Source organism: Poecilia reticulata, chromosome 17, assembly GCF_904066995.2.
Source record: "Poecilia reticulata chromosome 17, P_reticulata-male-v2, whole genome shotgun sequence".
NCBI lineage: Eukaryota > Metazoa > Chordata > Actinopteri > Cyprinodontiformes > Poeciliidae > Poecilia > Poecilia reticulata.
The window spans coordinates 16,905,311-16,918,720 of NC_088846.1; the positions used below are offsets into that span (position 1 = coordinate 16,905,311).

Sequence of the window (13,410 nt, forward strand, 5' to 3'; positions counted from 1 at the left end):
GAGTCAAAAGCCTTTTTGACTGGGGCGACTTAGACAACATGCTATTCCAGTGAGGAAAAATAATCTGAATTATCTGTCATTCACCGACTGATCATCAATGCATGAAGATAACACATAAAGACAAAACAGGCATAGCACTACAATATAGTCATAACGTTCAGTACATGCCCAGCTAGGAAATGCCCTGTTGGAACAAAGATAATAACCAACTCAATTTTAAAATTCATTGGAAACAGTAAGAATATTGAAATGTTGGGACTCCTTTTAATTCTTAACCTTTAGGGAAACTAACAGCAGTTGCTATAATATCTCCTGCTAATGTCAGTATCCCCATCTAACTCATACAATAACTGAGAGGAGTAATCAAAGTTTTTGAAAGATGTGGCAATTTAGAAAATTACCAATGATGTAAGATGCCATTTTAAAAGTATATATATATTTTTGTGGGCCTAGCATTGAGATATTTACTCTTGAACTATGGCTACTTGTATCAACCTTAAAATCTTCTATGGCATCCACAAAAAAAAATAATCTACACCAACTTCCTACCCCAACAAAGAATTCACTTCTATATTAAGTTAAGATCTATTAAATAACTTACTCAGGACATAGAGAGAAAGAGTAATCCCTGCAAGGCAGAAGCCCTCAAAGAAACGCAAGGTGCTGAACATGGTGACATTGACAGAAAAGGCCACCGTCAGACCAAACACCAGCATAAACAGCACCGATATGATCAGCACTGGATGTCGGCCAAACCTAAAAGAGAAAGACAAATATTATTGCAAACATGGCTTCAATTGCAGATTGATATTTTAGAAAGAATGTAAAAAGTATATATTACCAGTCTGCCAGTATCCCAAATACAAGGTATCCAAAGATTGACCCCACCAACAAAGAGAACTTTGCGATATGGACTCTCCACTTCAATTCACACACCAGACACCACTGTAGAAGAAAAAAGTAGTAAGACTACAGTCAATAAAAGTACAGTGGTACAATGAATTAATGTAGTTACTGATATTTTATGTGACGCTAAAATAGAATATGGCGTTAAAATAATGTTCTCCCCTAATTTACTAAACCAATGAAAATACCCATTGTTCATTTAAGCTTCTTTATCTTAGGAGCTTAAATGAAAAAAATTGATATACATTATAGTTTTTTTTACACACACATATATATATATATATATATATATATATATATATATATATATATATATATATATACATACATACACATACACACACATCAGCAGTGAGTAAAGCTTGCTGCAAATTTTATTGTAACATGTGCTTCACAGATATCTGTGCTGGTAAAGACAGAATTAAACAAGGGTGTGGCTGCAACAACAGGTGCATTGAGTGTGTGGCTAACGAACAACTGCCTCGCAACCACTGCCTTTGACAGAAAAGATACAACATAAGCAGGGATCATATGCCAAGAATATTTGTAGATGTTTTGCAAAACAGTCCCACAAGAAACTGACATACAAAGTGTGGTCGGTTCCATGGTTTCCGTTGGAAACAACTTTCTACCACCTCCAGACACAATAATAAGTACAGATTGGAATGCTTCGGGATTACCCACAGCCAAAGCAGCCCTCACATGACCCAGGCATGGTACTTACTCATGGTTTCAGTTTCAATGTCAGCGGACAAAAAAGACAGACGTGTGGAAAAGAAATGCCTGTTTCGCAATCACAGGACGACCAAGCGTGCCATTAAAAAAATATATAAAAATAAGAGAAAGAGAGAGAGAGAAGCAGAGAAGCTTCCCTTCTCTGAGACTGTAGTACAACATACATGAAATGATGAGTGTGAATTCACGAGGATCCGCCCTGTGTAACCCTAGAAGTTTACTGACTGTGCAAATCTGACATGCAGTAGACCATGGACATATAACCAAAGGAGGCACAACACCTTTCAACAGCAATCCTCAGTCACATGCCGCATTAAGAGCAGCAGTGTTTCACTCCCCCCCAAGTGTAAAGTGATCTTGAAATGTGTCACCGGATTAGCAGAGTATGGCAGGTTTTTACTGCAGAGCTTCATTAACTTGCTGTGTTTTTAAGCATCAGCCAATTAGTGTGCACCATCAAGAATGTTTCTCTGCAAGCCCTTCATTTCAGATGCAAAACCTTAATGGGCTTCCAAAATGGGGGAAGAAAAATACCCAATCTATTTAGAAAGCCATAAATCCGTAAAAGATGAATTCTTACATTACAATATCGATTATTATTGTTATTTTAAGTTTTATTATTTTGGGAACAAATTAACAGATGTAAAAGTCCTCAGTTGTTTTAATGCATATTAAACTCTAACGTGAAGGAAAATAGAGGACAGCAGAGAAGAAAAACTATATAAATGCTACATTTTGACCCATCTCAAATGCCTGACCATCTATGTAATGGTCAGTCTAGGCCAGCAATACTCAGACGATATCCTTATGTCACAGCTGCACATATGTGCACTCGTTGAACTACACAGTGGTGGGTGGAGGTTTCTAGGGAAAGAAATAGCAGGCCTGGAGGGAAGGAAGGATAGAGAAAAGAGGCAAGCACAGCAAGAAGGAGAACAAAAAGGGACAAACAAACTTGTAAAAGGATGAGCAACTTGTAAAAAATGATGCAAGTGCTTCAGAAATTTGAAAAAGAAACAGTGAGGGGAAAAGAGATGCTTAAAATTAGTTGTGAGGAAAAGGCAGAAAACCAGGAGACTGCTGCATAGTTACTGCCTAGCAACAGAGGTTATCTGACTCAATCTGCTTCCAAGTGCAAGTTTTGGCACAGCTGCCATGGAGGGACTAGAATCCCATAATATGGTGGCAGCATATGTGCATGGTAGAGATAGAAAAGTATTCATACCCTTGACCTGGTCCACATTTTTCACATTAAAACTACAAACTTCAATATATTCTATGCGGATTTCAGAATGGACAAATACAAAGTAGCACAATGTTGTGAAATGGAAGAAAAATGACAGTTTGTTTTATTTGGATGAAGAAGAAGAAATTGTGGTAAAAAGTAGGCAGCATAGCCCTCCTGGGTCGCCACTTTATAAAACCATATCTCCTGCCTCTACTAACCTAGATCATCTGCAAATGATTTTGAGCAGTCAGATTGAATGTAGACTATTAAAACTGCCATTTTTTGCATTTAGAAATGCATCAAATGCTTACTTTGGCCATTCTAGCCATCTAAAACAGGGGTCTTCAAATCTAGGCATCCTAGACCTTCAAGAAGTGTATCTGCTTCAACACAATAATGAGGTCTTTAGCAGGATTCTGAAGAGTTTGACTGCCTTCTGAGGGGGTAATTAATTCAGCCATTTGATTCAGGTGTGTGGACAAGGGACAGATGTGAAAATTACAGAACACCAACCCTTAAGGCCTGGATTTGAGGACCCTTGATCTAAACTATTTCATTGTAACTTTAGCTTTATGTTTAAAGTAATTGTCCTGTTTGAAAGTAAACCTTTAGCACAGTGTCAAGGTTGCATCTACAAAGGTTTCTTCTGGTATTTTCTTTTGTATTGTTCAATTTTCCTGTCCCATTATGAAGAAAAACATCTTCACAGCATGATGATGCCTCTACCATGCATCATCACTGGATTAGTTTTTTTTTATTTTTATTTTTTTTACAGTGATTCAAAGTGTTCATTTTATGTCACACTTGAGAATCTGAAATGTAGGTCAGAATATTCAGTTTTGGTCTGATCTGATCAGAGCACCTTCTGTCACATGTGTGCCATGCCCTCAATATGGCAAATGTTAAACAGGACTTGATATGAATTTTTTTATTTTTTCAAAACTGGCTTGTTTTCTCACTCATAAACACCTGGCAGCATCAAACATGCAAATAGATAAATTATATATCTCAGGGAAATATAATTAAGAGTCTGTCTCTGAAGAAGGCAGGTTGTACTGAATTTATTTAGGGGTGACAGAGTAAGATATTCTGAATACAAATGCAGACAGAATTATCTCTCAATTTATTTTTATTTTTTTAAATATATCTATAATTTCCCTTATATTTTATGACCATGAGCACTATTTTGTATTTATAACATAGTAGTATATAATTAGACAAAATCACAATAAAATAAACTGAAGATTCTAGCTGTATGACGATGCTGAAAAGTTCCAGGTTTACTGCTTCTGCAAGGCAATGCAAGACTATGATCACATTTTAATATTAAGTGGAAGAAAGAAATAAAACCTTCCCTTTTTAATTCCTGAGCACTACATTTTGAGGCAAATAGGAAAGTATATAGTCACAAAACATGAGCATCTAATGAGGAACGTTTTTTTAAAGAAGGTTGTCTGATGACAGCTAGATTTTCTTGCTATCAGCTGCGACAGATGGCAGAAAAAAAAACAAGAAACCTTCGTTATTTTCACGCTCAGACCTTTCTGATGAAGACTGTTGTGTTTAACAGATCACTGTTACCAACAAGATTTTCTGTATACGAGAAATTAAACAATCTAAATTCCATTGCACAATCTTCAAAAACAACCTTATACCATGGTCAAGGGTCAGACCCCACAACGTTCATGCCTGCTTGTTACAAAACAGCACTTATCAGAACCAGGCCCACAGCACACACTCTTGTTGTCACACACACACGCACACACATGGTGCCTCAACAGGGGTTTTATCTTCTGGTCACAAAAATGCCTTTTCCTGTTACAGCTGACGCAGCGCGAGTCTGTCGTTGCGTGTTGGCTGGGTAACTGCGGCGGGGTCATCACCTTTCCACGGCTGAGGCCTTCTCAAAGGCCTCAACCTCAGCTGATCCAGGGTCAGCAGAAGAAGTCAACCAGCTGGGTAAACAGCACAAGGGACACAGAGTGGAGAGGTCTCCAAGGGTGTTAACCTACAGTATCATCTTTCAGATCCATGGGTGTGCAATCTACTGTACAGCGATACTGGGGCCGGGTGTACCCACCAATGTGCTCCCACAGTTTATCTCCCCCGTCCACTAGATACAATACTTGGAAGAAATAAGCCCATATATTCACAGGTTGACTCTCTCCATGTCATATCTAGTAATTTAATGCTTTATTCAAAACATGCTCAAGAAAGGAACTTGTCAAAATTCTGTATGGTGGTGAAACACAATTTTATATGTGAACTACAGCAATTGGGAAAATACTTTAAGGAATTAATAGAGGTGTACCAACTAGAATTTTGTGGACAATTTTAGATATCCAGTTTTTGCAAAGATTTGACATTCCAACGCCAGTTTTGGCCTTCTGACTTTCTCCTTGAAAAGTATAAAATAAAATTGTGACTTAATGCAGAGTCTTCGTCTTTGTGGTGATTAAATATGTGTATTCAATTTTAAAACTGCCTGTAGCATATCTTATGTTAGATAAAATGAGTGTGGCTAGTATTATCAAAACAGAAGTCTAAGTGCATTTCACAGCAAAGTGGTTCTCAAAGTTTTAATAATGTATACCACCTAAGTAAATACCAGGTGATCAAAAACCCACATTGTTTTTAACAGAACCACAACAGAAGATGCAGTTTTATCTTTTCTTAAAATGTCCGTAGCTAATGACCAGAAAACTAAAAAGTAATCCTTTTTACTTCCGTTTCAGACCTGTAAGCACACCCTTTTGTCCTTCGCTTAACCCATTACATTAGCTTATTAGTCCTTGTAGTTAAGTATTTTTGTAAGAATTCACTCCTTTCTCTTTGTTACAGCAACAACACTGAGGTGTTGCTGTTAGCACAACATTGTCACATAGTGCATTTTTAGTGGATTAGTACATTTTTCAGCTAACTTCTCTTTTCGTCTTTAGGGAAAGGCCATCATCTTCAAAACGTTTACATTCAGACAAATGTAACAAGAAAATAATGCTTAACATACCTAACATGGCATCTCATCAAGTTCATCAGTTGAAATCCAGCAAAGTAATCAATACAAAATTAAATTAAAAGATTGTTAATTATTACAGAATCATGCCCAAAATTACAACGGTCACTGTTAGATGCCTATCTGATACTTTCGATTTGAAAATTATTTCATCTTAGAGGCTAAACTATATCAGTCATAACTTTAAAAAGTTGATAACTACACTTTTGGCAACCAAACACATCTGATCATCTGACAAATACTACATTTTAGGAAAGAGGTCAATATGTGCTTCCAAGAGATTCCCAGGTCACTATTTCAGGAAACTTGCTACCCATCCGAATGGGCGCTCAGCACCTAGGCTGTACAGAGACCGACTCTTGATAATGATAAATTCTCATTTCTTAGCTGCAGTTCAATTAAGAGGGACTCCTAGGAGAGCTCCGACTCAATTCCACATTAACCACACTGGATCTGCCTCTGCCGCCTCCATGCCAACCTCATTTCTGTGTCACCCTTAGACCAAAAAAAGCTAACAGAGAACTTTTAGTGTGGGATTAACAGATCATTGTGAGGTTAGATGTGTTGATTCACTTTAACAGAGACACTGACACATTTCATCAGCCACTATGCTTTTCAGGGATTGTGTGTCACTGAGAGCTGAGGCCACTCATGTGCAGTTATGCCAATGCAGTCCAAACAGAAGGGGAAATGCCAGGTCATCACTTCCTGCTGTAGTGTCACATCCTAGTTCCTGTGCTGTGGTGGGCAAAAAAAAAAAAAGAGAGAATCTTGGAAGATAGCAGGAGGAAGGTAGGCTGTCCAAACAGACAAGGCCAGTGACATGTGTACCAATCAGCTCTGCTTCCATGCAGGGTACTGTTATGGATTTTAGCTGCATATCATTCGACTCCATTTCTCACAAGGCCAAGCAAGCCCTGTCAGAAAGTGGAGGCAATGGGTCATGGAACACCATCTACAATGTTAGTAATGTCAACATGATATCATCAATATCAGTGCAAACGCAACACAAACGTCAGTACCTACACGTTACGGAGCCAGGGTTACAGTTATGTTTCCATACCTCAGCCTTCATAGGGGAATCTTGTTTTGTTTTAGATACATAACAAAAAAATAACCCTGCATGCTAATTATACAGATCACCTCAGTAAATTTACCTGTGCCGTTGACTTAATTATCAATGGCGACTTAGGAGAAATAAAACCCTGTAAAACTTTAGAATCCTTGCCAGTAACACATCCTTATCCAGCAAAAGTCCCCCTTAGATGGTAAATGAAATTAACTAATAAACTGTGTGAGTGCCTACAAGTAAATTTAAAAGTCAAAGCTGCATTTGCTATGCTTTAATGCTTTATTTCAACAAGGACATTATCAGATGGACTACTATAGGCTTTACACTCAATGCAAAGTAAGGTGGCCCTCATATTTCCCAGACTGCATAGTTCCAATTAAACTTGATGTAATAATTCTTCTAAATGTGGAAAATCTGTCATACACTTATCAGGTAACAAATTAAAATATGACACTCCTTTCTTTGCTCTTATATCAACTGTATTCATTATTTATAAAGAAGCACAAACCAAGTGGTTAGTTTGTAGTCAGATAATTTTGCTTTATTTAAACTGCTACTCAAATACTTAAGAAAAAGTTTTTTTTCTCTCGTCATTGTACGCATTTAAACTGAAAACTCCTATTGTTTTGATATATGAAGACTTCAATCATCAATTTTTTAAATAAAAAATTAAATAAGTCATATTTTCTTTTTGTTTGATTTTGGCCACTGCTACCACAAGGTTTTGCTGAACCAGAACAGATTTGAGAAAGCTAGAAGTTTTGAAAGCAGCAAAAAATTAAGGCATAAAAAGATTACACCGATGTGCAGATCAACATGTCCTTAAACTTACTAAAGTTTAAGGATTAGTGCCAATCAAGGCAAAAAAGATCTCTGTCCAAATGATTGGTGCATCTATAATAATTTATTGTCAAACTGGCTAGAAGAATAGTCATTCTTTATAATTCTTATTTAAATGTATTAAAATTGCTGGATATTCCAGTTCTAACTGTACCCTATAAATTTTTAAAAAGTAACACTGCTCTCAATCCAACCCATACTTCAAAATCAAGACCTGTCCGCCCTGAAATCTGCAGGGATATCTAATTGTTGTTTGGTTAGGATAGCAGAAGGGTGGGTGATGTTTGGCGTGGGATGGAGCTCCATTATTCTACAGAGAACACTCACGACCTTTGCTCTAAAAAAAAAAAAAAAAACCTTGTCTGATATTTCCATTACTATAATCACAAGGTTCAACCTTCCTTTTCAGTTTTGCCAAATAGTGGTAGCATATCTATGCCTCGGGTTATTCACTGTGTCAGCTGTTTGGATGACTCAATGTCAGCAAAACACATGCCCTGAATCCTTGTGCTCTGTGAACACCATCGCATGTAAAATGTCTGATCCTACACGCCGAAATATATGGAAATTATGCAATAAGGTGGCGTGACCACTTGCACCACATTAAAAGTGTCAATAGCTGCTCTGCTGCAGCTTGGTGGTAAAAATGCATATTTATGATTAGAGTGAATAGGTGCTCGAATGTCGCTCTGTCGGCTTATTAGTATATGAATCAATTACAGGAAAGAGGGCAGGACATCATTGAATCATGGCATAACATATTAGACATAGAAAGGAACCCATGCTCAAGAAGAACAGCTTACCTTCGTAACCACGTTCTGTTCAAGCCCTGTGTGCAGCTCGAATGTCGACTCATTGTACTGACACTGCATGCTGTCATTGTGGCCGCCGGGACCCCCACCCGCATAAAGAGTTGGCCCGGTGCTTATATTCATCTGGAGGTTCGCAGTGTGCCTAGTTCCGTTAGCCAGGGGCTGCTGGCTGGTGCATGTGATGTTTGGCTCCGCGAGAAGAAAATTGTCAGAAAATTGGCTGAATCCAATAAATAGCGCCGGGATCCATGTCAGCACGATCAGCTGTTTCTGGTATTTCCCAAACCCCCCGAGAGAAGGCAGGACAGACTCGTCGATGTGAGTCAGCAGCTCCGGAGACGCGGTTTCGGGGGTCACGAAGCCGTTCTCGGGCTGGCGGTCCCCCGTTTCGAGCTGCACCACGGCCATCGCGGTGGTTACGCCGATAGATGCTTCCGATGTGTGGCGAAGCCGGGGGTTTGCAGTGCTCGCCCCCTCCCTGTTGTCGACTCCACAATGCGTCAATGCCCGCAGCTCTTGGCGGTGGAAGCCGTACGCAGTCAATCACTGGGATGGAAATAAGACGCACCTCCTCATTATCAGGAAGCACTTCCCTCTTTCGGTCAGTCTGCCGCCTAAAAAAAACATATACGCCGTGAGGGGACACGTTAACAGACCTATAGGCTCCCAAATATAAAGCGGATTACAATTAGGTAATGACGATTTGTTTCCATCGTTCCGCCCAACGAGTTTCTACTTCTCAGTCGCAGCAGACTGAGTGAAGCGAAGTGCTTCCTGTTGGAGTCACAGGTAAACACACCTGCCCAAAGGTAGACTCCTACTGACTCTGACATGGCCACCTGTAAGAACAGACAGCAAAAAAAGTCTGTCAGTTCCTCTTTTTTTTATAGCCACATTCAAATATAATTCAACAGATCCTTTTTAAATAAATATACTTACTACATAAATAGGCTGGTATTATATAAAAAAAAATACCAGGGATTACAGTAACATACAATGTAGAATGCTGTCAGTCGACTAAACGTTTTTTTTTTTATCACATTAATCTGAACTTTGCAACAGTAACACGTTAAAATACTCGCATGGCTACACGCGTCAAAATTGTCAGCCCTGGCAAAAGACGTATTCAGGGAAAACGCGAACGAGAAGGAGGATGTTGTAATAACTCCGCCCATTCAGCAAACAAGAATATTGGATCCGGGGTTAACAGAGAATGACAGAACTATGAGTAATCACATCAGGAAAAACGATACCACAAACTAACAGTAGGAAGTTTACTTCTCAAACTTGTAAAGCTATACGCTCACTCAACTAGCCTATTGTTTTTATACATTGAGAGAAGCAACTGCCATTTTTATTTTTGTTTTATTCAGCTTATTTCATACTTAGTAGGCGACATTTAAGTTAGAGTTGAATAATTAGAATTGAATTTAAAGTACTTGATGTATTAATGTTTTTTAAATATATTATGCTAGAATAATACATTTTAGAGAGGATATCCTGCCCCAAGTGGAGGAGTTTAAGAATCTCTGGATCTTGTTCACGAATGAGGGACAAATGGAATGGGGAGATCGATAGACGGATTGTGTTGTGGTGAAGAGAGACCTGAGTCAAAAACCGATTTACCGGTCGATCTACATTCCTATTGTCATAAGCTTTGGGTCATGACTGGAACAATGAGGGCACGAATACAGGTATACAATGAGTATTATCCGTAGGGTGTCTGAGCTCTCCCTTAAAGATAGGGTGAGAAGCTGAGGACTCAGAGTAGAGCTGCTGCTCCTTCACATCGAGGGGAGCCAGTTGAGGTGGCTCGGGCATCTGGTTAGCATGCCTCATGGACGCCTCTCTGGTCAGGTGTTCCGGTGACGGCGCGCCGATGATGTGTTCGCATAAGCTCGAGCGCCTTTAAGCTCCTTCACCTCGCGCCCATAACAGGGTAAATGTAGCGAGTTTTATCTTTCGCGTATCTTCGTGGGGGGGAGGTAGAGCGAGCGAATGTTGTGACGCATCCACCTAAGAAATGTATAAAAAAGACACCTCATAAATAGTTTAATAATTAGCATAAGAGCCTGTATGCTTTTATTTGGTTGAATCTCTGATTGCACCTCTGTCACATTGCTGTGCACACTACAGAAACCAATGGTGCTTCATGTTTGTGTGTGTCATTACTTTGAACTTATTTTATTCATGAAAATATATATTTTAAATATCCCACAAGTTTTGCCATAAAATACCTTCTAAATTTTTTAATAATTAGCTTAAAAAGATATTTAGGTAATACAACAATTTTATTAGGGCTGCACAGTGGCGCAGTTGGTAGAGCTGTTGCCTTGCAGCACGAAGGTTCTGGGTTCAATTCCTGGCCCTGGTCTTTCTGCATGGAGTTTGCATGTTCTCCCTGTGCATGCGTGGGTTTTCTCCAGGTACTCCGGTTTCCTCCCACAGTCCAAAAACATGACTGTTAGGTTAATTGGCCTTTCCAAATTGCTCCTAGGTGTGAGTGTGTGTGCATGGTTGTGTGTTCTGTGTTGCCCTGCGACAGACTGGCGACCTGTCCAGGGTGTACCCAGCCTCTCGCCCAGAACGTCAGCTGGAGATGGGCACCAGCAACCCTCCCAACCCCACTGAGGGACAAGGGTGAAAGAAAATGGATGGATGGAACAATTTTATTAAGCACTTCCAGTACCATAGAACATATGCTAAAAGACAGCACGACCTTTTAAAAAGATTATTTTTTTAAACTTATGTTGACCCAAATAAAAACAAGTAAATTTAACATCTATGCAAAAAAAAAACGTTTTTTTGTTTGTTTGTTTGTTTGTTTTTTGGTTAAATTTTTCATTGTTCCACTTCTGTCTTCTTGCTGAGTGCGCCTTGGAAACTGTGGTTCCTGGAAGCTGCTCAATAACTGCATCTGTTAAAAGAAAAAAGCAACAAAAAACAGCCACATTAATATTTTTATAAGCACTAGTAGAGGCTGACAAGGCTTCACCCAGATTTTGTCAGGGTCAATAACACTTAGCAATTATGGCCTGGCCTGTTTAAAACTGCAAAATTTCTGCCAGGTAAGATGTGCAATGGGAGCAAATAAAAGCAGACCATTAAATCTAAAGCTCCTCCCCAACAACAATCTGTTACACTACAAATTACCACTTAAGATTCACTGTCAAAGTCCCATTTCAGAAAGCAGGTGGAGACACAAACCACTCTGCAAAGGAGAACCTTGTCTTGTTGATGTTAATGATAGATTCACATCCACCTCATGGGCACCTCTGCTGTACATTATAAGGTGACATAGTTACTTTCATGACAGGATCCTGTTGGCATTTAAACAAAGCACAGAACAAAGAATGTCCTCGTCGTCGCATGAGTGATTGGTGGGCTGAAATGTCATTGAGAAAAACTGACTGTGGCAAAAAATGTTAACACCTGATAAATATATTCATTCTGGAATGATAAAACAGCTAATCGTGGTGTGATCATCCTCTTCCGACAGAGATTTCTGAGCAGTCGTTACTCTCCAAAATCCACAGGCTCCCCTAGAAAATGACACACAATTTCTGACAGTTTCAGAGAAATTCAACCTATTTGAAATATACCTAAGTAGACAATTTTTTTGAGAATGTCAGATTTTTCCTATAAACTGACATACTGTATGACATAGTCTATGGGTGCAAGTTTCTTATATGTCACTATGTCATCACTCATCACGTGATCACAAGTAGGCGGCGCAGGTGAAGCTCTGCACTTGGTGGAGCAGCTGATCTATCCCACGCAACTCTTTCTGCACTGGAGAGGCTTTAATGGAGTGCATAAAATATAAATTAGCCATTATCAGATCGATTATCTATATGATACTTCTCCAAACTGTGGTTAATGTGATTTATGAGAATATATAGCATAGTTTAATACCCCTCCTCTGTTGTGTGTTGTCACATGGTTTTACCAGAAAGTAGGACTGAGAGCTAGGCCACAAATGACCATTGCTAAAGGAGCTGGATGTTGACGGAGTGCTGAATTCAAACATATTTTTGAAGAAGTTGAGTGGAGGGAAAAAGTGTTGTCAAACAAGGTGGAAGTACATCAGGTATAGCCACAGCTGTGTGGGAAGACTTTATAGCAAAATTAGCAATATAAAGCTTGGGTGGATGCTGCTTGAGCCAGTGTTCAGCAATGCCTCTGTCTGGTTGCCTCCATGAAACTGTGGTCAGTTGCACACAAGGAGTGAGTGTAACTAGACTCCCATGTGAAAACACAATCCCACTCCTGACAAGTTTTGAGAAATGTCATCAATGTGGGTAGTGCAAAGAGACACTAAAGAGGCACGGCCAAGTACTGGGAAGAAGGTTCTTTCACTGACTAATCAGTGTTCATGGTTGCCACTGCCTGAAGTCAAAGCAACACTCTTAAGCAAATCAGAGAAAAGGTTATTGAAAAGTACAAATCAGAGGATGGATACAAAAACATCTCACATTTCATTAGGTTGGAGCGCACAGAGAAAAGGGATCTTTGATCATTTCTCTTTGCACAACCTCAATAGTCACAGTCCTTATGCACTACTCTAGTCAGTTCAATCTACAGGTTTTCTACAGGACTAAAATCTGGTGACAGAAATGAGAATGAAGTAAGGACCACTATTGCCTGGTGAACAATTTCTGTCTTGATTTGGACATATGTTTTGGACTGCCAGACTGCTGAACAATGATTTAATTCACAGTACAGTCTGCCAAAGTTTTATTTAAAATGTCCTGGTATTCCAAGAGAACTTTTAATGAGGTTCTCAATGCATTTGTAAGATGAA

At 39.2% G+C, this 13,410-nt stretch overlaps 1 protein-coding gene across 1 annotated transcript in view; it reads right to left on the reverse strand.

Annotated features, from left to right (window-relative positions):
• Positions 1 to 9,426, reverse strand: part of LOC103479561 (solute carrier family 22 member 23-like) — a 37,015-nt gene extending 27,589 nt beyond the window's left edge. The window contains exons 1-4 of the mRNA XM_081598560.1: positions 9,293 to 9,426; positions 8,598 to 9,220; positions 842 to 945; positions 602 to 756 (exon numbers count right to left, since the gene is read on the reverse strand). Coding sequence (XP_081454686.1) covers positions 602 to 756; positions 842 to 945; positions 8,598 to 9,014 — 676 coding nt within the window. The 5' untranslated portion in view covers positions 9,015 to 9,220; positions 9,293 to 9,426. The remainder of the gene's footprint in view (positions 1 to 601; positions 757 to 841; positions 946 to 8,597; positions 9,221 to 9,292) is intronic.
• Positions 9,427 to 13,410: the final 3,984 nt, after the last annotated feature.